The 24988-nt window shown below is 44.2% G+C and overlaps 1 protein-coding gene across 4 annotated transcripts; it reads right to left on the bottom strand.

The window, feature by feature from the left end:
• Positions 1–1996: 1996 nt before the first annotated feature.
• Positions 1997–19044, bottom strand: LOC103264020. 4 transcript variants are annotated; one of them, XM_021714232.1, is made up of 16 exons: positions 19006–19044; positions 18509–18874; positions 18108–18235; positions 16838–16969; positions 14445–14564; positions 13113–13243; positions 12702–12746; positions 12241–12354; positions 10942–11071; positions 9599–9743; positions 9187–9288; positions 7892–7936; positions 4618–4752; positions 3307–3435; positions 2893–2937; positions 1997–2110 (listed from the first exon to the last, which is right to left on the bottom strand). In XM_021714232.1, exons 9-16 carry the CDS (start codon positions 10942–10944, stop codon positions 2061–2063), a joined length of 654 nt encoding a protein of 217 aa, XP_021569907.1. In that variant the 5' UTR covers positions 10945–11071; positions 12241–12354; positions 12702–12746; positions 13113–13243; positions 14445–14564; positions 16838–16969; positions 18108–18235; positions 18509–18874; positions 19006–19044; the 3' UTR covers positions 1997–2060. The 4 variants fall into 4 exon arrangements, with proteins under 4 accessions (XP_021569907.1, XP_008059869.1, XP_021569908.1 ...); XM_008061678.2 differs by having other exon boundaries at positions 9187–9231; XM_021714233.1 differs by lacking the exon at positions 12702–12746.
• Positions 19045–24988: the final 5944 nt, after the last annotated feature.

The raw sequence follows: 24988 nt of genomic DNA, 5'->3' as shown, positions 1-24988 counted from the left end.
CCACGAAAGGCACCTACCAATACCAAGTGTTCCCGTACCCATTAGGAGAAATTACCCAATCATGTAAAATCAAGTTTAAAGTTCTTTCCCCTCCCTCTGTAATTGTGCATAAAAACTGCTTGCCATACTGGATCAGGGCTCTCGTCCCTGAAGCCACTGCCAGCTTCATACGTGAGCCCAGACTTGAGCCTGAATAAAGACCCTCGTGTGTTTGCATTGGAGCTGGCTCTTTGTGGTCTCTCTCTCGGATTTGAATTCTGGGTTTAACAGTGCGTGCCATGGGGCAGTACTGGGCAGAACATTCCACTGAAAGACACAAAGAGAGATTGGGAGGTAAGGAAGGGGCTGCTAAAGTGCCCTGCTTCTTGGGAAGGGGTCAAGATGTAATGATCAATTTGGGCAATTTGTGGAAGAGTACATTAAGGGTTTGCACACCCCAAGATGGCCTCCAGGTCTCAGAGTTCTCCAACCCAAAGACAATAGCCATGCCAGGGTCATCATCATCCTCATGTCTGTTTCCACAACTGTCACATAGGCTGGGCCTCAGTGTAATTCTATTGAGCATGATTTTTATGTCATCACCTCTCTTCAGACAATATAAAGTTCTCATCATTTACCAAGCCAAGGATCTTCCTTCCCCACATCCATTTCAAGGATGCCCATATGTTCACCACAAGTCAACACAAGGGACCAAAGTTCTGGAGAGTGTTTGTCTTTCAGTGGAGTCAAAGCCAGGCAACTGGCTGAAACTCTTTATCCTAGGGCCAGCAGTTTATTCCCAACATTATCACTGAGGCCAGGATCTACGTGAAAAGGAGGAAGACAGGGTGTGTCAACAAGCAGCCTGGAAATTCCATAGGGATGCTGCCTCACATCCCTATGGATGTGCCAAAGCATTTCCTCCAAAAGACATTGTGATGAGATACATGGTCATGTGAAACCTGTCCTGTAGGCCAAAGACTGACTGTCCTCCAGGCCCAGAAACCAAGTAAACAAAGGGCAAGCTTGAATGTGTGTACCCTCACATCTCAGGTTGGAAAGCCATCTCCAGTGTCAAAAATTGGGTTTCATGGCCAATGTTGGTAATGGGGTAATCCTGCCTATTGGTTTTAATGAGTGTGTTCTCACATCTTGAGTTCTCAAGAGAGATGGTGGTTACAAAAGAGCATGGCATGTCTTTTTCTGACTTTTGTGTCCCCTGCCACTATGGGTCAGGTGAACCCTCTTTGTTTTGTGCCACCATTCCAAGCTCCCTGACTCCTCAGAAGATGTGCAGCAGAGGCCATGGCCATTCACAACTTGAGCCATAGAACCATTATGTTTCAATGAGACTGATTCTTTTGTTTCTGTAGAGCCAGTGAAAACCCACTTCTCCCTGAGTTTGGACAGGGCACTTGGGGCTCATCTAACAGCAGGACGAGAGCATCTCACCCAAGTATTGAGAGAAAAACTGCAAATATTGATTATGATTCAGCTTGCCTCTATGACCATGAACTCCTGTTTGTTAGATGACCCTCAGAGACTTGTGAATCATGGACCATGGCAATCAGTCCCAGTTATGCACTCACCTGTGATGGTGCATGCCATGGCACCAACTTGGGCAGAATATTCCACCAAAAGACACAAAGGGAGATTGGCAACTAAGGAAAAGGCTGCTAAAGTGCCCTTCTTCTTGGGAAGAGGTCAAGACATAATGATCAAGTTGGTCAATTTCATGGAGTGCATCTACAGGTTTGAACACTCCAAGATGTCTTCTGGGGATTAGAGTTCTCCAGCCCAAAGACAATAGCCCTACCAGGGCCATCATCATCTTCACGCTCATTTCCACAATAGTTACATAAGCTGGGCCTCAGCATAATCTTATTAAGCATGATTTTTAAGTCATCACATCTCTTTAGACAGTATAAAGTTCTCATCATTGACCAAATCCAGCAATCTGCCTTCCCCACATCCATTTCAAGGATTCCCATTTGCTCACCACAAGTCAATGGAGGGGACCAGAGTTCTAGAGTGTGTTTAACCTTCAGGAGAGTTGAGGCCAGGCACCTGGCTGAAACCCTTTATCCCAGGGGCAGCAACATTTTCCCAGGATCTTCCCTGAGGCTGGGATCTGTGTGAAAAAGAGAAAGACAGGGCATGTCAATAAGCAATTTGGCACTTCCATAGAGGTGCTGCCTCACAGAAGCGTTTCCTCCACAAAACGTTGGAATGAGATACATGGTAATATGCGACCTGCCCTGTTGGCTAAAGATTGACAATACCACAGGGTCAGGAGTCAAGTACAGACAGGGTACTGAATGATATAGCTTGGATATGTGTCCCCTCAGATCTCAGGTTGGAAAGTGGTCTCCAGTGTCAAAAATTGGGTTTCATGGCCAATGTTGGTAATGTGGGAATTTTGCCTGCTGGTTTTAATGAGTGTGCTCTTACATCTTGAGTTCTCAAGAGGGTTGTTTCAAAAGAGCATGGCATGTCTTTTTCTGACTTTTGTGCCCCCTCTCACCATGGGTCCAGCAGGCTCTCTTTGCTTTGTGCCATCATTCCAAGCTCTCTGAGTCCTCAGAAGATGCCCAGCAGAGGTCATGACCATTCACAACTTGAGCCATAGAAACCATTATTATGTTTCAATGAGCCTGATTCTCTTGCTTCTGTAGAGCGAGTGAAAACCCACTACTCCCTGCATTTGGACAAGGCACTTGGCGCTTGTCTCACAGCAGGTCAAGAGCATCTCAGAGCTGTTTTATATCCAGCCACGCCCAGGTATTGAGAGAAAAACTACACATATTGGTTGGGATTCAACTTGCTTCCACGAACAAAAACTCCTATTTATTAGATGACTCTCAGTGCCTTTGAATCATTGGGCATGACAATCAATCTCAGTCATTCACTCACCTATGATGATGCATGCCATGGAACCAACTTGGGAAGAACATTCCACTGAAAGACACAAAGAGAGATTGGGTGCTAAGCAAGAGACTGCTAAAGTTCCCTGCATCTTGGTAAGAGAGTCAATACATAAGAATGAAATTGGGCATATCATGTAGGAGCATATTCACAGGGTTGAGCAACCCAAGAAGGCCTCCAGGGCTTGGGGTTCTCCAGTCCAAAACACCATAGCTTTGCAGTGCCATCATCATCCCCACACTGGTTTCTACAATTGTCTAATAGTCTGGCCCTCATCGTAATCCTATTGAGCATGATTTTTAAGTCACCACCTCTGTTCTAGACAATATAAAGTTCTCATTATTGACCCAATACAGGGATGCACCATCCATGCATCTATTTCAAGGATGTAAATATGCTTACCACAGGTCAACAACATCCAGAGTTCTAAAGAGTATTTGATTTTCAGAGCATTCTGGGCAAGGCACATGGCTGAAACCTTCCTTCCCTGGGACAGCAGCGTATTTCCCAAACTGTCTCTGAGTATAGAATCTAGGAGGAAAGGAAAATAAAAGGTGTGTCAACAAGAAAACTGGCATGGCCACAGGGATGCTGCCTCAACAAGTGTTTCCTCCACAAAATGACTGGATGAGATACCTGTTCGGGTGGGACCTCATTTTTCAGGTGAAGTCTACTGATGCCCCAGGACCAGGAGCCAAAGAGCACAGCACACACAGGGTTCAGGGTGATACATTTTGAATGCGTGGCCTCTCATATCTCAATTTGGAAAGTGGTTTAAAAATTGGGTTTCTTGGCCAGTGTTTGGAATGGGGGAATCTCACCTGTTGCTTGTAATCACTTCTTGAGTTCTCAAGAGAGATGCTGGTTTCAAAAAAGCATGGCACATTTTTTTCTGACTTTAGTGTCACCTCTCAACATTGGTTCCGACAGACTCTCCTTTGTTTGTGTCACCAGTGCATGCTCCCTCAGACTTCAGAAGAATCCCAGCTGGGGCCATGGTCATGCACAGGTTGAGCCAAAGAAACCTTTGGTATGTTTCTATGAGCCAGGCTCTCCTGTTTCTGTAGAGCTCAGCAAAACCCATTTCTCCCTGTGTTTAGACAAATAAATTGGGGTTCATCTAACAGCAGGCTGAGAGCATCCAAAGCTCTTTTTTATCCAGCCTCATTGAGGTCTTGGGAGAAAAATGCTCATAATTTGTCTGGGCTCAGTTTGGCTCCATGAGTAAGAACTCCTATCCTTCAGGGTGAACCTCATGACTTGTGAATCCTGGGTCTTGACTTCCATTCCCATTCATGCACTCATCTATGATGCTGCATGCCATAGAGCCAACCTGGGCAGAACATTCCATTGAAAGACACAAAGAGAGATTGGGAGGTAAGAAAGGGCTAAAGTGCCCTGCTTCTTGGGAAGGAGTCAAGACATAACAATGATTTGGGCAATTTCATGGAAGAGTGCATCTACAGTGTTGGGCACTCCAAGATAGCCTCCAGGACTTAGAGTTCTTTAGCCCAAAGACAATAGCCCTGCCAGGGGCATCATCATCCTCGCATCAGTTTTCACTATTGTCACTTTGGCTGGGCCTCAGAATAATCCTATTGAGCATGATTTTTAAGTCATCACCTCTCTTCAGACAATATAAAGTTCTCATCATTGACCTAAGCCATGGTTCCTCCTTCTCTGTATTCATTTCAAGGATGTTCAAATGCTTACCACAAGTCAACACAGGGTCCAGAGTTCTGGAGAGTATATTGCTTTCAGCAGACTTGAGGACAGGCACCTGACTGACTGAAACCCTTTGTCTTGGGGGCAGCAGCTTATTTTCAAGAACTTCTCTGAGGCCAGAATCTGTGTGAAAAGGAGGAACACAGGGTGTGTCAACAGGCAGTCCAGCAATTCCATAGGGATGCTACCTCACAGCAACAATTTCTCCACAAAACTTTGTAATGAGGTATATTGTCATGTGAGAACTGTCCTGTAGGCTGTAGACGGACAGTCCCCCAGGGCCAGGAGCCAAGTATAGACAGGGTATTGGATGACACAGCTTGGATATGTGTCTCCTCGGATCTCAGGTTGGAAACTGGTCTCCAGTGTCAAAAATTGGGTTTCATACCCAACGTTGGTAATGGGGGTATCCTGCCTGCTGCTTTTTAATGTATGTGTTCTCATATCTTGAGTTTTAAGGAGAGATGGTGGTTTTACCTGGGTATTGAGAGAAAAACTGCACATATTGGTCGGGATTCAGCTTGCCTCCATGACTGAGAACTCTTGTTTGTTAAATGACTTAGTGATTTTTGAATAATGTGTTATGACAACCAATCCTAGCCAAGTACTCATCTATGATGATGCATGCCATGAAACCAACCTGGGCACAACATTCCACTGAAAGGCACAAAGAGAGATCATGTGCTAAGCAAGGGACTGCCAAAGTCCCTGCATCTTGATAAGAGGGCCAAGGTATAAGGATAAAATTCAGCAAGTTTTGGGAGAAGCTCATCCAAGGAGTTGTATACCCCTCGATGGCCTCCAGGGCTTGTATTTCTCCAGCCCAAAACACAATAGCCCTGCCAGGGCCATCATAATCCCCACGCTGGTTTCCACAATTGTCAAATATCCCAGGCCTCATCATAATCCTATTGAGCATGATTTTTAAGTCATCACTGCTCTCCAGACAATATAAAATTTTCATCATTGACCCAATGCAGGGATCTGCCATCCCCACATCCACTTCAAGGACACCCATATGCTCACCACAGGTCAATAAGGACCAGAGTTTTGGATAGTATTTGATTTTTAGAGAATTTTAGACCAGGCACCTTGCTGAAACCCTTTGTTCCTGGGATAGCAGCTTATTCCCAAGACCTTCTCTGAGGCTAGGATCTGATAGAAAAGAAGGAAAAAGGGTGTGTCACCAAGAAAACTGGCACTTCCATAGGCATGCTGCCTCACACATGCTCTTCCTCCACAAAAGGATGGGATGAGTCACCTGTTCATATAAGACCTGTTGTTCAGCTGAAGAAGCATGGTCCTCCAGGGCCAGAAAACACAGAACATAGCACAGACATGGTACTGGGTGATATACTAGGGATACATGTCCTCTCAAATCTCATTTTGGAAGTTGGTCCCCAGTTAAAGATTGGGTTCTTAGTCAATGTGGGAAATGGGGTATTCCCACATACTGCTTGTAATGAGTGAGCTCTCACTTCTTGAGTTCTCAAGAGAGATGCTGATTTTGAAAAAGCCTGGCACATGTTTTCCTGACTTTTGTGTCCCCTTTCAATATGGCTCCAGAAGACTCTCCTTTATGTCACCATTTCACACTCCCTGAGACCTCAGAAGATGGCCAGCTGAGGCAATGGCCATGCACAGCTTGAGCCAAAGAAACCTTTAGCATTTTTAATGAACCAAGCTCTCTTGTTTCTGTAAAGCTCAACAAAACCCACTTCTCCCTGCATTTGGACAAGACTGCTGGGGCTCATCTAACATGAGACTGAGAGTATACTAAAGCTTTTTTTATCTAGCCTCACCCAGGTCTTGAGAGAAAAGGTACACATATTTTGTCTGGGCTCAGTTTGGCTCCATGACTAATAACTCTTCTCCCTCAGGGTGACCCTCAGCATTTGTGAATCATGGGTCATGACGCCCAATCCCAGCCATGCATCACCTATGATGGTTCATGCCATGGAGCCAACCTGGGCAGAACATTTCATTGAAAAACACAAAGAAAGATTGGGAGGTAAGGAAGGGGCTGCTAAAGTGCCCTACTTCTTGGAAAGGAGTCAAGACATAATGATCAAATTGGGCAATTTCGTCGAAGAATGCATCCACAGGATTGGGTACCCCAAGATTACCTCCAAGTCTTATAGTTCTCCAGGCCAAAGACAATAGCCCTGCCAGGGCCATCATTATCCCCATATTGGTTTCCACAATGTCTCCTAGGCTGGGCCTCAGCGTAATCTTACTGAGCACAATTTTTAAGTCATCACCTCTCTTCAGACAATATAAAGTTCTCATCATTCACCCAAGCCTTCCTTGCATTTATTTCAAGATGCTTATATGTGCACCACAAATCAACACAGGTGACCAGAGTTCTGGAGAGTATTTAGTTTTCAGTGGACTTGAGGACAGGCACCTGACTGAAACCTTTTGCCTGGGGGCAGAAACTTATTCCCAAGACCTTCTCTCAGGCTAGGATGCATGAAAAGAAAAAGACAAGGCATGTTGACAAGCAGTCAGGCACTTGCATAGGGATGCTGCCTCACACAAGCATTTCTTCCACAGAACGATGGAATGAGATACCTGGTCAATTGAGACCTGTCCTGTGGCCTGAAGATTGATGTTCCCCCAGAGTCAGGAGCCAAGTACAGATGGGATACTGGGTGATACAGCTTGGATGTATGTCCCCTTGCATCTCAGGTTGTAAACAACTCCAGTATCATAAATTGCATTTTGTGGCCAATGTTGCTAATGGGGAATCCTGCCTGCTGGTTTTAATGAGTGAGATCTCACTTCCTGAGTTCTCCAGAGAGATGGTGGTTTTTAAAAGAGCATGGCACATCTTTTTCTGACTTTAATGCCTCTTCTCACCATGGGACTGGCAGACTCTCTTTGCTTTGTGCCACAATTTCAACCTCTCTGCGTCCTCAGATAATGCCCAGCAGAGGACTTGGCCATTAAAAACTTGAGCCATGAGCCATAAGGACCTATCTTGTGTTTCAATGAGCCTGATTCTCTTGTTTGTGTGGAGCAGGACAAAACCCACTCCTCCTTATGTATGGACAAAGCTCTTGGGGCTCATCTAACAGTAGGCCACAAGCATCTCAGAGCCCATTTTTATCCAGGCTCACCAAGGTCTTGAGAGAAAAACTGCACATATTGGTCGGGATTCACTTGCCTCCGTGACCAAGAACTCCTATTTGTTTAATGACCCTCAGAGACTTTAAATCCTGGGTCATGACAACCAATTCTATCCCAGTCATGCACTCACCTATGATGGTACATTCCATGGAGCCAACCTGGGCAGAACATTCCACTGAAAGACACAAAGAGAGATTGGCCCTTATGGAAAAGGCTACTAAAGTGACCTGCTTCTTGGGAAGGGGTCAAGACATAATGATCAAACTGGGCAATTTCATGGAGGAGTGCATCCACAGGTTTGGGCAACCCAAGATGGCCTCCAGGGCTTAGAGTTCTTCAGCCCCAAGACAATAGCCCTGCTAGGGCCATCATTATTCTCATGTTCATTTCCACAATTGTCATCTAAACTGGACCTCAGCGTAATACTATTGTGCATGGTATTTAAGACATCACTTATCTTCAGACAATATAAAGTTCGCATCATTGACCCAAGCCAGAGATCTGCCTTTCTTGCATCTATTTCAAAGATGTGCATAAACTCAATAGAAGTCAACACAGGGGACCAGAATTCTGGAGAGTATTTGACTTTCAGCAGATGGAGGTCAGGCTGAAACTCTCTATCCCAGGGGCAGCAGCTTATTCCAAAGACCTTCTCTGAAGCCAGAATCCACGTGAAAAGGAAGAAGACTGGGAGTGTCAACAAGCAGTCCAGAAATTCCATAGGGATGCTGCCTTACAATGTCTATTCCTCCATAAAACATTGGATTGAGATACATGATCAAGTTATACCTGTCCTGTAGACTAAAGACTGATGGCATCCCAGGGCCAGGAGCCAAGTACAACGGAGTACTGGATGATACAACCTGAATGTGTGTTCCCTCAGATTTCAGCTTGGAAAGTCATCTACAGTGTCAAAAATTGGGTTTCGTGGCCATGTTGGTAGTGGGGGATTCCTGCCTGCTGGTTTCAATTGGTGTGTTCTGGCATCTTGAGTTTGATGGTGGTTTCAAAAGAGCAAGGCATGTGTTTTTCTGACTTTTGTCTCATCATGGGTCAGGTGGACTCTCTTTGCTTTGTGCCATCATTCCAAGCTCCCTGAATCCTCAGAAGATGCCCAGCAGAGGCCATGGACATCACAAATTGAGCCATAGAAACCATTATGTTTCAAAGAGCTTGGTTCTCTTGTTTCTGTAGAGAGGGTGAACACCCACTACTCCCTGTGTTTGGACAAGTTACTTGGGGCTCATCTAGCAGCAGCCAGAGAGCATCTCAAAGTTCTTTTATATCCCAGGGATTTGAGAGAAAAGCTACACATATTGGTTGGAATTCAGCTTGCCTTCATGACCAAGAACTCTTATTTGTCAGATGACTCTCAGTGACTTTCGAATCATGGGACATGACAACCAATTCCAGTCATGCACTCACCTGTGATGATGGGTGCTGTGGAGCCAACCTGGACAGAACATTCCACTGAAAGATATAAAGAGAGATTGGGCCCAAGCAAGGGGTTGCTGAAGTTCCCTGCATCTTGGAAGAGGGACAAGACATAAGTATGAAATTGGGCAGTATCATGGAGGAGCTCATCCACAGGATTGTGTACCCCAAGATGGCCTATGGGGATTGGAGTTCTCCAACTCCAAACACCATAGCCCTGCCAGGACCACCATCATTCCCACACTATTTTCCACAATTGTCAAATAGCCTGGGCCTCAGTGTAATCCTATTGAGCATGATTTTTAAATCATCACCTCTCTTCTAGACAACAAAGTTCTCATCATTGACCAAACACAGAGATCTGCCATCCCAACATCCATTTCAAGGACACCCATATGCTCACCACAGGTCAACATGGACCAGAGTTCTGGAGAGTATTTGATTCTCAGAGGATTACAGACCAGGCACTTCATTGAAACCCTTTGTCCCCAGGACAGCAGCTTATTCCCAAGCAGCTTATTCCCAAGCACCTTCTCCAGGACTAAGATCTGGTAGAAAAGGAGGAAAAAAGGGCATGTCAACAGAAAACTGGCATGTCTACAGGCATGCTGACTCACACATGCCTTTCCTCCACAAAACAATGGAATGAGTTACCTTTTCACATTAACCTCTGCTCAGGCTGAAGACAGATGATCCCCCTGTGGCACAGGAGTCACAGAACATAGCACAGACATGGTGCTGAGTGATGTACTGTGGATGTGTGTCCTCTAATATCATATTTTGGAAGTTTGTTTCAAGTGTAAAAATTGGGTTCTTTGTCAATGTTGGGAATAGGAAAATCCTGCATACTCCTTGTAATGAGTGAGTTCTCACTTCTTTAGTTCTCAAGAGAGATGCTAATTTTGAAAGAGCATGGCACATGTTTTTCTGACTTTCGTGTTCCCTCTCAACATGGCTTCTGCTGTCTCTCCTTTCTTTGTGTCACCATTCCATGCTCCCTGAGACCTCAGAAGATGGCCTGCTGAGAACATAACCATTCACAGCTTGAGCCAAAGAAGCCTTTAGTATGGTTCAATGAACAAGGCTCTTTTGTTTCTGTAGAGCTCAACAAAGCCCACTTTTCCCTGCGATTGGACAAGACACTTGGGGCCCATCTAGCATCAGGCTGAGAGAATTCCAAATCTCTTTTTTATCCAGCCTCACCCAGGTCTTGAGAGAAAATATATTTTTTCTTGGCTCATTTTGCCTCCATGACTAATAACTCCAATTCCTCATGGTGACCCTCACTGACTTGTGAATCATGGGTCATGACGCCCAATTCCAGTCATGCACTCACCTATGATGGTGCATGACATGACGTCAACCTGGGCAGAACATCCCATTGAAAGACACAGAGAGAGATTGGGAGGTAAGGAAGGGGCTGCTAAAGTGCCCTACTTTTGGAAAGGAGTCAAGACATAACAATCAAATTGAGCAATTTTGTGGAAGAGTGCACACACAAGGTTGGGCACTGCAATATGACTTTCAGGACTTAGAGTTCTCCAGGCCAAAGACAATAGCCCTGTCAAGGCTATCATCATCCCCACGTTGGTTTTCACAATTGTCATCCAGGTTGGCCTCAGCATAATCCTATTAAGCATGATTTTTAAATCATCACCTCTCTTCAGACAATAAAAAGTTCTCATCATTGATCTAAGCCAGGGTTCCACTTTCCCCCATGTATTTCAAGGATGTCCATATGCTCACCATAAGTCAACAAAAGGAAACATATTTGGAGAGTATTTGACTTTCAATGTACTTGAAGTCAGGCACCTGACAGAAACCCTTTGTCCCAGGGATAGCAGTTTATTTCCAAGACCTTCTCTGTGGTCAGGATCTGAGAGAAAAAGAAAAAGACAGGGAATGTCAACAAGCAACCCAGCACTTCAATAGGGATGCTGCTCACAGAAGCATTTCCTCCACAAAATGTTGGGTGAGATACATGATCATGTGAGACCTAGTCTGCAGGCTGAAGATTTTTGATCACCCAGGGCCAGGAGCCAAGAACAGACAGGGTACTGGATGATACAGTTTGGATGTGTGTCCCCTCAGATCTTAAGTTAGAAAGTGGCCTTCAGTGTCAAAAATTGGGTTTCATGGCCAATGTTATTAATGGGAATCTTGCCTGCTGATTTTAATGAGTGAGATCTCACTTCTTGAGTTCTCAGAATAGATGGTGGTTTCAAAAGAGCATGGAACATCTTTTTCTGACTTTTGTGCCCCTTCTCACCATGGGACTGGTGGACTCTTTTTGCTTTGTGCCACAATTCCAAACTCCCTGAGTCCTCAAAAGATGCCCAGCAAGGAACTTGGCCATTCAAAACTTGAGGCATAGAAACCTTTATTATGTTTCAATGAACCTGATTCTCTTGTATCTGTAGAATGGGACAAAACCCACTTCTTCTTGCATTTAGACAAGGCACTTGTGGCTCATCTAACATCAGACCGTGAGTATCTCACAGCTTTTTAGTATCCAGGCTCACCTAGGTCTTGAGAGAAAAACTACACATATTGGTCGGGATTCCGCTTGCCTCCATGACCAAGAACTCCTTTGTTAGATAACCCTCAGAGACTTGTGAATCATGGGTCATGACCTATGATGGTGTGTGCTGTGGGGCCAACCTAGGTAGAACATTCCACTGAAAGACACAAAGGCAGATTAGCACCTAAGGAAAAGGTTGCTAAAATGCCTTGTTTCCTGGGAAGGGGTCAAGACATAATGATCAAATTGGGAAATTCGTGGAGATGTGCATCCACAGGTTTGGGATCCTCAAAATGGCCTCTAGGGCTTAGAGTTCTCCAGCCTAAAGACAATAGTCTTACCAGGGCCATCATCATCCTCACATTCATTTCCACAATTGTCACCTAGGCTGGGCCTCAGAGTAATCCTATTGAGCATGATTTTTAGGTCATCACCTCTCTTCAGACAATATAAATTTCTCATCATTGACCCAAGTCAGAGATCTGCCTTTCCTGCATTCATTTGAAGGATACCCAAATGCTCACCACAAGTCAATACAGAGGACTAGAGTTCTGCAGAGTGTTTGACTTTCAGCAGAGTTGAAACTCTTTGTCCCAGAAACAGTAGCATATTCCCAAGACCTCCTCTGAAAAAAGAATCTAAGAGAAATGGAGGAAAAAAGAGCATGTCAACAAGAAAAACTGGCACTGCCACAGGGATCCTAAAACCTTTAGTATGTTTCAACTAGCCACATTGTCCTTTTTCTGTAGTGCTCGACAAAACACACTTCTGCGTATAGATAAGACACATGGGACTCATTTAACAGTAGGCCAAAAGCTTCTCAAAACTCTTTTTTAATCCATCCTCACCCAGGTCTTGAGAGAAAGGGTAAATATATTTGTTCATGGCTCAGTTTGAATGCATGACTAAGAACTCTCTTTCCTCAGGATGGCCCTCAGCAACTTGAGAATCAGGGGTCATGACTCTCAACCCCAGTCACACTCACCTCTGATGGTGCATGCCATGGAGCCACCATGGGCAGAACATTTTACTGAAAGACACAGAGAGATTGTGAGGTAAGGAAGGTACTGCTAAAGTGCCCTGCTTCTTGGTAAGGGGTCAAGATATAATGATCAAATTGGGCAATTTCATGCAGCAGTGCATCCACAGAGTTTGTCACCCGAAGATGACCTTCAGGGCTTAGAGTTCTCCAACCCAAAGACAGTAGCCCTGCCAGGGCCTTCATCATCCCTTTGTCAGTTTCCACAAGTGTCACCTAGGCTGGGCCTCAGCGTAATCCTGTTGAGCATGATTTTTAGGTCATCATCTCTCTTCAGTCAATATAAAGTTCTCATCATTGACCCAAGCCAGGTGTCTGCCTTCCCCTCATCCAATTCAAGTATGCCCATATGCTCACCACAAGTCAACAGAGGAGACCAGAGTTCTGGAGAGTTTTGACTTTCAGCGGACTAGAGGCCAGGTACTTGGCTGAAACCCTCTGTCCTGGGAGCAGAAGCTTATTCCAAAGACCTTCTCTGAGGCCAGAATCTGTGTGATTAGGAGGAAGACAGAGTGTGTTAACAAGGGATCTGTCACTTCCATATGGATGCTGCCTCACACAAGCATTTCCTCCACAAAATGATGGGATAACTTGTCACATGGGATCTGTTCTGTTGGTTGAGTTCCAAGAGTCCCCCAGGGCCGAGAGCCAAGTACAGACAGGGTACTGAGTGATACAGCTTGGCTGTGTATCCTCTCGATCTCAGGTTGGAAAGTAATCTTCATTGTCAAAAATTGGGTTTAGTGGCCAGCGTTGGTAATGGGGAAATTCTGCCTGCTGGCTTTAATGTGTGTGTGTTCACTTTTTGACTTCTCAAGAGAAATGGTGTTTTCAGAAAAGCATGACACATCCTTTTCCGACTGTTGTGCCTCCTCCCACCATGGATCCGGTGGAGTATGTTTGCCATAGGCCACCGTTCCATGCTCCCTGAGACCTCAGAAGATGCACAGCAGAAACCATGGCCATTCACAACTTGAATCATAGAAACCTTTATTGTGCTTCAATCAGCCTGATTCTATTGTTTCTGTATAGCAGGACTAAACCCACTTCTCCCTGCATTTGGACAAGGCACTTGGGACTCATCTAACAACAGGCGGAGAGCATCTCAAAGCTCCTTTTTTCCCACCTCGCCCAGGTCTTGAGAGAAAAACTACATGTATTGGTCAGGATTCAGCTTCACTCCAACACCAAGAACTCCTATTTGTTATGATGACCCTCAGTGACTTGTGAATTAGAGGTCATGAAAACCAATCTCAGCTGTGCACTTCCCTATGATGGTGTGTGCCATGGAGCCAACCTGAGCAGAACATTCCACTGAAGGTCAAAAAACAAAAAGAGAAATTGGGTGCTAAGCAGGGGCCTGATAATGTGCTCTGCCCTCAGGAAGAGGGCGATGACATAAGGATAAAATTGGGCAATTTCTTGGAGGAGTGCATCCAGATTGTTGTGCACCTAAAGGTAGCCTCCAGGGCTTGGAGTTCTCCAGGCAAAACTCAATAGCTCTGCAGGGCCATCGTCATTTCCACGTCAGTTTTCACAATTGTGACCTATCCTTGGCCTCAACATAACCTTATTGAGAATGATTTCTTAGTCATTACTTCTCTTCAAGACAATACATAGTTCTCATCATTGACCCAACCCAAGGATCTGCCATCTCCATATCCATTTCAATGATGCCCATATGCTCACCACAGGTCAACAAAGACCAGAATTCTGGAGACTATTTGATTTTCAGAGGAAATGAGGCCAGGTGAAACCCTTTAGCCCTGGGACAGCAGATATTCCCATCACCTTCTCTGAGGCCATGATCTGGGAGAAAAGGAGGAAAAAAGTGTGTGTCAACAAGAAAAGGGGAACTTACACAGAGATGCTGCTTCACACAGTCTTTCCTTCACAATACTACAAGATGAGATATCTGTTCATGTGGGGCCCATCCTTCAGGCTGAAGACTGATGGTCCCCAGGGCCAAGAGCCACATCCCACAGCACAGACATGGTATTGGGTGATACACTTTGGATGTGTGTCTTTTAATATCTCAATTTGGAAGGTGGTCTCTAGTGTAAAAAATTGAGTTTGTTGACCAATGTTTGGAATGGGGGAATCCCACTTGCTGCTTGTAATGAGTGAGTTCTCACTCTGAGTTCTTGAGTTCTCAAGGGAGATGCTCATTTCAAAACAGCATGGCTCGTTTTTTTTTCCCCTGACTTTTGCCCCCTTGCAACATAGGTCTGGCAGATTCTTCCTTCTTTGTGTCATCATTCCATGTTCCCTGAGACCTCATAAGATGCCCAGCTGAAGTCATGACCATGCACAACTTGAGCCAAAGAAACCTTTAGTATGTTTCAATGAGCCAGACTCTCCTGTTTTTATAGAACTAAAATACCATTTCTCCCTGTGTTTGAACAAGACAATTGGGACTCATCTAACAGAGGACTGAGAACACCTCAAAACTCTTTTTATCCAGCCTCACCCAGGTCTTGACAGTAAAGGTACAAATATTTTGTTGGGCTTCATAGCTCCATGACTAAGAGCTCTGATCCCTCAGGGTAAGCCTCATTGACTTGTGAATCATGGATCATGACTTCCAAGCCCAGCCATGCACTTACCTATGATGGTGCGTGTCATGGAGCAAACCTTGGCAGATCATTCCACAGAAAGACACAAAGAGAGATTGGGAGCTGAGGAAGGGACTGATAAAGAACCCTGCTTCTTGGGAAGAGGACCAAGACATAAGGATAACATTGCACAATTTCATGGATGAGTGCTTCCATGGGGATGTGCACTCCAAGATGCTCTCTGGGGCTTGGGGTTCTCCAGCACAAAACACAATAGCCTTTCTGGGGCCATTATCATCCCCACATCAGTTTTCACAATTGTCACCACACCTGGGCCTCAGAGTAATCCTGTTGAGCATGATTTCTAGGTCATCACATCTCTTCAAGACAATATAAAGTTCTCATCATTGAACCAACCCAGAGATCCACCATCCCCACATCCATTTCAAGGATGATCATAAGCTCATCACAGGTCTACAAGGACCAGAGTTCTGGAGATTATTTGATTATCAGAGGATTCGAGGCCAGGCACCTGGCTGAAAACCTTTGTCCTGGGAAAAGCAGCTTCTTTCCAAGACATTCTTTGAGGCCAGGATCTGGGAGAAAAGAATGGGGGATACCACCTTCTGTTTGCAATGTGTGAATTCTCAATTCATGAGGTCTCAAGAGAGATGCTGGATCAAATGAGCACGGTACATCTTTTTCTGACATTAGTGCCCCTCTCAAACATGGGCCTGGTAGAAATTCTTTCCTTGTGTCACTTTTCCATGTTCCCTGAGACCTCAGAATATGCAAAGCTGAGGCCATAGTCATGCATGACTTGACCCAAAGAAAAATTTAATGTCTTAGAGAGCCAGGATCTCTAGTTTCTGTACATATTTACAAAACGCACTTCTCTGTGTGTTTGGAAAAGACATTCTGGTCATCTAATATCAAGACAAGGTCATCTCAAAGCTCTTTTTTATCTGGTCTCATCCAGTTTTTGAGAGAAAAGGTACACATATTTAGTCAGGCTTCAGTTTGGCTCCATGACTAAGAACACCCATCTCTCAGGTGAACCTCAGTGACTTATGAATTGTGGGTAATGGCTCTCAATCTCAGCAATGCACTCATCTATGATGGTGTGTGCCATGGTACCAAAGTGGGCAGAACATTCCACTGAAAGACACAAAGAGAGAATGGAAGCTAGGGAAGGGGTTGCAAAAGTACTCTGCTTCTTGGGAAGGGGTCAAGAAATAATGATCAAATTGGGAAATGTCATGGAGGAGTGCATCCATAGGGTTAGGCACACCAAGATGGCATTGCAGGGCTTAGAGCTCTCCAACCCAAAGAAAGTAGATGTGCCAGGGCTATAATCATCCCCACATTGGTTTCCACAATTGTCACATAGGCTGAATCTCAGCATAATCCTATTGAGCATGGTTTTTAAGCCATCACCTCTCTTCAGACAATATAAAGTTCTCATCATAGACTCAAGCCAGGGATCCACCTTTCCCACATCCAATTCAAAGATGTTCTTATGCTCACCAAAAGTCAACACAGGGGATCAGAGTTCTGGAGCATATTTGACTTTCAGCAGAGTTGAAGCCAGAAAACTGATGGAAACACTTTGTCTCAAGGGAATAAGATTATTACCAATAGCTTCTCTGAGGTCAGAATCTGTGTGAAAAGGAGGAAGAAAGGGTGAGACAACAAGCAATCTGGCACTTCCCTAGGGATGCTACCTCACACAAGCATTTCCTCCACAAAATGATGGGATGAGATACCTGGTAACATGGAACCTGTCCCGTAGACTCAAGATTGATGGTCCCTCAGGGTCAGGAGTCATGTACAGACAGGATACTGGGTGATACAGCTTTAATGTGTGTCCCTTCATATCTCAGACTGAAAAGTGGTCTTCAGTGTCAAAAATTGGGTTTCACGGCCACGTGGGCAATGAGGGCATTCTGCCAGTAGGTTTTAATGAGTGTGTTCTCACATCTTGAGCTCTCAAGAGAGATGGTGTGTTCCAAAAAACATGTCACGTACTTTTTTGACTTTTGTGCCCCCTCTCACCGTGGATACAGTGGACTCTATTTGCTTTGTGCCACCATTCCAGGCTCCCTGAGTCTTCAGAAGATACCCAGCAGAGGAAATGGCCATTCACAACTTGAGTCATAGAAACTTTTATTATGTTTCAATGAGACTGATTCTCTTGTTTCTGTAGAGCAGGACAAAAACCAATTCTCCCAGCATCTGGACAAGGCATGTGGGGTTCATCTAACAGCAGGCCAAAAGAATCTCAAAGTCCTTTATTGTCCAACTTCACCCAGGTCTTGAGAGAAAAACTGCACGTATTAGTAAAGGTTCAGCTTGCCTCCATGAGCAAGAACTCCTAATTGTTACGGTGACCCTCAGTGACTTGTGAATCATGGGTCATGACAACCGACCACAGTCATACACTCACCTGTAATGGTGCAAGCAAGGGGCTGCTAAAGTGCCCCGGCATGTGTAAAAGGGCCAAGATATAAGGATAACATTGGGCAATTTCATGGAAGAGCACATTCATATGGTTGTGCCCCCAAGATGCCCTCCAGGGTCTGGAGTTCTCCAGCACAAAATGCAATATAACTGCCAAAGCAAACATCATTCCCATGTTGTTTTCCACAGCAGTCTTCTAGCCTGGGCATAGTGCAATGCTATTGAGCATGATTTTTAAGTCATCGCCTCTCTTTAAGACAATATAAAGTCCTCATCATTGATCCAACCCAAGCTCCTCCCATCCCCACATCCATTTCAAGTACGCCCGGATGCTCACCACAAGTCAACAAGTACCAGCATTCTGGAGAGTCTTTGATTTTCAGAGGATTCGAGACCAGACACCTGGCTGAAACCCTTTTCCTGAGGACAGCAGCTTATTTCCAAGAACTTCTTTGAGGCCAGGATCTGGGAAAAAGGAAAAAAGGGCATGTCAACAAGAAAACTGGTACTTCCACAGGGATGCTGATTCACACAAGTCTTTCCTCCACAAAACGATGGGATGAGATACCTATTAGGTGGGACCTTTTTTTCATGTGAAGACTGATGATTCCTCAGAACCAGAAACCACAGCCCACAGCACCGACAGGGTACAGGGTATACATTTATGATGTGTGTCCTTCATATCGTAGGTGTTAAACTTGGGTTTCTTGGGCAATATTTGGAATGGGTGAATCTTACCTACTGCTTGTAATGAGTGAGTTCTCACATCTTGAGTCCTCAAGAGAGATGCTGGTTTCAACAGAGCATGGCGCATGTTTTTTTGATTTTTGTGTCCTCTCTCAGCATGGCTTTGGCAGACTCTCCTTTCTTTGTGTCACTATTCCGTGCTCCCTGTGACCTCAGAAGATGCATAGTTTTGAGGCCATGGCCATGCAAAACGTGAGCCAAAGAAACCTTTATTATGTTTCAAGAGTCTGAGTGTTCTATTTTTGTCAAGCTCGACAAAACCCACCTCTCCCTGCATTTGGAAGAGACACTTGGGACTCATCTAACAGCAGGCTGAGAGCATCTCAAGGTTTCTTTTTATCCAGCCTCAGTCAGGTCCTGAGAGAAAATGTACACACATTTTGTTGAGGTTCAGTTAGATTCCATGATTAAGAACTCCTGTCCCTCAAATGGCCCTCAGTATATTATGAGTCATAAGTCATGACTCCCAGTCCCCGCCATGCACTCACCTATGATGGTGCATGCCGTGGAGCCAATAAGGGCAGAACGTTCCACTAAAAGACACAAAGAGAGAATAGGCGCTAAGGAAGGGGGTGCTAAAGTGCCCTGCTTCTTGAGAAGGGGTCAAGACCTAATGATCAAATTGGGCAATATGGTGGAGGATTTCATCCACAGGTTTGGACACCCAAAGATGAACTCCAAGACTTAGAGTTCCCTAGTCTAAAGACAACAGCCATGTCAGGGTCATCATCATAAGCATGTTGGTTCCCACAATAATCACCTAAACTGGACTTCAGCGTAATCATATTGAGCATAGTTTTTAAGTCATCATCTCTCTTCAGACAATATAACGATCTTATCATTGACCAAGCTAGGGATTCACCTTCCCCACATTCATTTTATGTATGCCCATATGCTCACCACAATTCAACAAGAGAACAGACTTCTAGAGAGCATTTAACTATCAGTGAACTTGAGGCCAGGCCCCTAACTGACAGCCTTTGTCTCAGAGATTGAAGCTTATTCCCAAGACCTCTAAGGCCAGGATCTTCGTGAAAAGGAGGAAGACAGGGTGTGTCAACAAGTAGTCTGGCACTTCCCTAGGGATGCTGCCTCACACAAGTGTTTCCTCTACAATAAGATAAAATGAGATACCTGCTCATGTGGAATCTGTCCTGTAGGCTGAAGGAAAAGGAGCCAAGTATAGACAGGGTACGGTGTCATATAGCTTGGGCATGGTGAGAGATGGTGGTTTTCAAAAAGCATAGCATGTCCTTTTCTGACTTTTGTGTCCCCTTCCATGGGTCTGGCAGAATCTCTTTGCTGTGTCACCATTCCAGATTCCCTGCTTCCTCAGAAGATCCCCAGCAGAGGCCATGGCTATTCACAACTTGAGCCAGAGAAAACTTTATTATGTTTCAATGAGCCTGATTCTTTGTTTTGGTAGAGTAGGACAAAACCCACTTCTTCCTGCATTTGGACAAGGAACTTGGGACTCATCTAACGGTAGGCCGAGATAATCTCAAAGCTGTTTTTTTGTTCCACTTCATCCAGGTTTTGTGAGAAAAACTATATGTATTGGTCAAGGTTCAGCTGGCCTCCCTGACAAGAACTCCTAATTGTTGTGATGACCCTCAGTGACTTGTGAATCATGGGTCATGACAACAAATTTCAGTCATGCACTCACCTATGATGTTACATGCCATGCAGCCACCCTGAGCAGAACTTTCCACTGAAAGACACAATGAGGCTGCTGGAAGATGGAAGCCGGTCAGTCAGACTATATGAGTCCTGGTGTGTGTGAGTGAGTGTATAGAAAATTTTTGTGTGCATGCTGGTGAGTCAGTGAGCATGTGAGTGGCTGAATGAGTGAGGGCTAGGGAGCTAGTGCCAGGGTTCTCCTGGTGCAGCAGCTGGTGGCACTGCTGCTCATCTTGGACTCCAGTGATTCCTGGGATGCCGAAGCTGAGTACCATTTTTTAAAAAATCAACAAAACCCTTCCTGGGAAGAAAATGCTGGGAGAGACTGACTAAGTGGGGGCTCATGAACAAGTGGCTAGGGCCCTCCTGATGCAGCAGCTGGTGTTGCTGCTTCTCTGCTTGGCCCCTAGTACTTCTCAGGTCACAGAAGCCAAGTGCCATTTTTTTCATGGTCAAAAGTTTTCCTGCAAAGAAGTGGTGGGAGGAGAGACTACCGACCCCAGGCTCTGCCTCAGCACTGCAGCAGGAGAGACTGCCGGCTCCAGGCTTTGCCTCACCACTTCAGCCCCTGCTGGACACTGGCAGCAAGGGCTGTGGAGGGAGCACAGAGGCAGAGTCCCACCACAGAGGATGAGAGGGGAACCCTGCCACCATCTTGAAGGCGGGGCAGGAAAGTTCTCCTACTTGTTCACTACGGAGCAACAGTTCGTGATCTCTGTGACTGGTGGAACAGCTACTCGGGGATTGATTGTGACCCAGAGGGGATATTCTGAAAGCACAAACTTCAAAGGAACCTGACAATTACTGAGTCCCAGGCATCCCACTCCCTACTTTGATCCAATCATGGGACAAAGGGTATGACCAGAAAAGGATGAGGAAGAACTCCAAAGAGATCAGTGGTGACTCAGGGGTTGACCCAAATCCCCTCCTCCCCAGCAATTCTCTGAACTTCAGACCGATACAGCTGGGCCACAACTGAGGTGGAAAAACTCAGGTGGAGCCTGGACATCAGTCACAATATGAGAACTCCATTCCAGGATAGGCCTGGCTCGGGCACCCCCCACGAGTACATACCTGGGAAAGTGACAATCCCACACCTCCCCACCGGAGGGGATCTCCCTGACCATAAGAGAGTGGGAGGGGAGGACTGAAGCCCTCATTTATCCCCACTGCCTCCTTCCTTCCCTGCTCTGTACACTGGGGAGAGAGTGAAAGAGGAAAACTGCAGGAGAGAGCACATGGGAGAAACAATTATAGAACCTGCCACAAGAGAACAGGGTTTTTTTTTTCTTTTTCTTAATTAAATAATGTTGTGCCTGTTTGTTTGTTAGTTTATCTAATTTTTTGGAGATATGAAATAAAGAATTTAATCAAATCAAAACAAATTGAATGTGAGTCCCAACTCTGAGATCTTCCTTCAGGGTGGAGTTCCTGGTTTGCTCCATTGACGGCACAGTCCTGGTGCTCTTCCAAGACACATTATCCTAGGTCCTATTTTCTCTTTTATAAAAATTTTTATTTTAAAGATGTGGAGTACAATTCAGGGTTAGGTATACAAATGGTCATTGTACAGGTAAAGTTTGGACCTCACTTTGGTCCTTATCTGGTGGTCCCATTCTTAAATAAAGGTAATCTCATGCTCATTACAAGCAGCAGCAACCTGGCCACCATTATCTTCATTATAAAAGAACTGAAACAGAGGTAATCATGTGTGGCCTTTCCACACCAGCATGTGTGAGATGGTTATTCATATCATAAAGATAATTCTTCACTTTCCAGAGACACCTCTGAATACTAAGATTCTTGCTACAATAAAATTTGGATCCAATTTGCGAATATTAAAGTCCATTTTTAAGAATATTTCCTTTTCTTGTAAAATAACAAATGCCCATGAGCATATTAGCATGAAGGAGGTACAAAATAAATCTTATTTAGCCAGATATGAGAAAAGAGGCATATTCATCTTTTGCAGTGTTTTGTTGCGCAGTGCAGTATGTTGAACAGGAGTGGTGAGAATAGATGATCTTACTTTGCTCTGTTTTCCTTAATATGGTGTTTTCTGTAAGTTTTTCATAGATACTTGTTATCAGATTGAAAAATTTTGTTTTTAGTTTGGTTTTCTGATCTTTTTTTTTTTTTTTGCCATAAGTGACTTTCGAATTTTGTAAATTTTTTTTCTGTATCTTTTGAGATGATCATATGGTTTTGCTGTTTAAAGCTGTTAATATGGTTTAATTATATTTATTAACTTTCAAATGTAAACCAAATTTACACTAGTGGCACAAGTCCTACTTGGTCATTGATTACATTATTCTTTTTATGTACTGCTGGATTCAATCTGATACTGTTTTGTTAACTATTTTTGTGTCTTTTATTATTACTATTATTATTATTTTAAAGATGTGGGGTACAGTTCAGGATAGGTACATAAGTGCTCATTGTACAGGTAAAGTTTGGGCCTCCCTTTTGTCCCCACTTTGCCTAGTTTGAGATCAGGTACACTAATTGATGTTACAATGTTTCCCCACCCCAGCAGTGTCCTGCTACTGCCAATCCCTTTCTTTTAAAATTATTGTTATTATTATTATTTTTTGTTATAAAGATGTGGGGTACAATTCAGGGTTAGGTATACAAACATTGATTATTATTATCAACAAACATGTACCCTTGATGATGAGGTATGCCTCACCCTCCCCTAGCAGTTTCCCTCAGCTGCCAATCCCACCCCCCTCCCCTGACAGTTTCCTATTACTGCCAAACGCTTTCTTATAGTATTATAATTGTTCAAGTTCTGCTTATGAGTGAGAACATATGATACTCTGTTCTTTGTTTCTGTGATAAATCACTGAGTATGATTGACTCCAAATCCATCCAAGTTGCTGTGAAGTCCATATATTTGTCCTTCTTTATGGCTAAAATATTCCATTGTATATATGTACTACATTTTCTTTATTCAGTCCGACTTTGATGGGCAACATGGTTGGTTTCATGTTTTTGCTATTGTGAATAGAGCTGCAACAAACAAACGTGTGCAGGTATGTTTTTTGCAAAATCATTGAGTTCTCTGAGTTTATTCCCAATAGGGGAATTGCTGGATCATATGGAAGGTCAATTTCTAGTTCTTTCAGAAATTGCCACACTGTCTTCCAAAGAGGATGCACTAGTTTGCAATCCCACCAGCAGTGTAGCAGCGTTCCTTTTTCTTCACATCCTTGCCAGCATCTGTTGTTGTTTGTTTTGTTAATGATGGCCATTCTTACAGGGGTTAGGTGGTATCTCAATGTGGTTTTGATTTTCATTTCTCTGATGATGGGTGAGGCTGACCATTTTTACATGTGTCAGCTGGTTGCTCTTATATCTTCTTCTGAGAAGTGTCTATTTATGTCTTTTGCCCACTTTTTAAAGGGGATGCTTGTTTTTTTTCCCTTTTGGTGCATTTCAGTTCCTTGTAGATCCTAGATGTTAGGCTTTTGTCAGATATACAGTTGGCAAATATTTTTTTTCCATTCTGTGGACTGTCTCCCTGCTCTCTTGATGGTTTCTTTTGCTTTACAGAAACTTGTTAGTTTGATGAGGTCCCACTTTTCTATCTTATTTCTTAAGTTATTGGCCTTTAGGGTTCTGAATAGGAATTGGTTGCCAGTTCCAATTTCCATAAGGGTGTCTCCTGCATCTTCTCAGATTCGTATACTTTGAGGTTTTACATTTAGGTCTTTGATCCATTTAGAGTTAAATTTTGTGTATGGTGATAGGTAGGGGTCCTGTTTCAATCTTCTGCATGTGGTCAGCCAGTTTACCCAGTACCATTTATTGAGTAGGTTCTCCTCTCCCCAGTGGTTGTTGGGGGCTTCATCAAATATGAGTTCATTGAAGAATTGAGGCTTTGCTTCTGGAATCTCTGTCCTGTTCCATTGGTCCATATGCCTGTTTTTGTACCAATACCAGGCTGCTTTGATTACTGTAGCCTTATAGTAAAATTTGAAGTCTGGAAGTGTGAGACCTCCTGCTTTGTTTTTTTTGCTAAGGATTGTTTTGGCTCTTCGTGGTCGTTTATGTTTCCTTATGAATTTCTGTATTGTCATTTCCAGGTCTGGGAAGAATGATGTTGGTAACTTAATGGGTACTGCATTGAATCTGTAGATTGTCTTTGGTAGGATAGACCTTTTTTTTTTAGTTGGAGTCTCACTCTGTTGCCCAGACTGGAGTGCAGTGGCTGCTCCTGGCCACCGCAGCCTCAACCTGGCTGGGCTCCGGCGAGCCTTCCACCTCAGCCTTCCGAGTAGCTGGAACTACAGGCGTGTGCTACCATGCCCGGCTGATTTTTTGATTTATTGTAGAGATGAGGTCTTGCTGCCCAGGCAGGTCTTGAACCCGCGGGCTCAGGCAATCCACTCACCGCAGCCCCCCAAAGGCACGGGATTACAGGCTGAGCCACTGAGCCCGGCTAGGATAGACATTTTAATGATGCTGATTCTTCCTATCCATGAGCATAGAATATTTTTCCATATGTTTGTGTCTTCTTGGATTTCTTTGAGCTTTGTTTTGTAGTTCTTATTTAAAGGTCTTTGACTTCTCTGGTTAGGAAGATGCCAAGGTATTTCTTTCTTTCTTTTTTGGGTGGCTATTATGAATGGGATTGTGCTTTTTATTTGGGTCTCTGCATGCTTGTTATTGGTGTATAGGAATGCAACTGTCTTTTGCACATTTATTTTTTTATTTTGTACCCTGAAACTTTGCCAAAGTCCTTTATCAGTGCAAGCAGGTTTTTGACAGACTCTCTTGGATTTTCAA

This window comes from Carlito syrichta, unplaced genomic scaffold (assembly GCF_000164805.1).
Source record: "Carlito syrichta isolate Samal-C Ts95f unplaced genomic scaffold, Tarsius_syrichta-2.0.1 Scaffold305413, whole genome shotgun sequence".
NCBI lineage: Eukaryota > Metazoa > Chordata > Mammalia > Primates > Tarsiidae > Carlito > Carlito syrichta.
The sequence above is the reverse complement of the archived record's forward strand: the minus strand, read 5'-3'. Positions and strand labels throughout refer to the sequence as shown.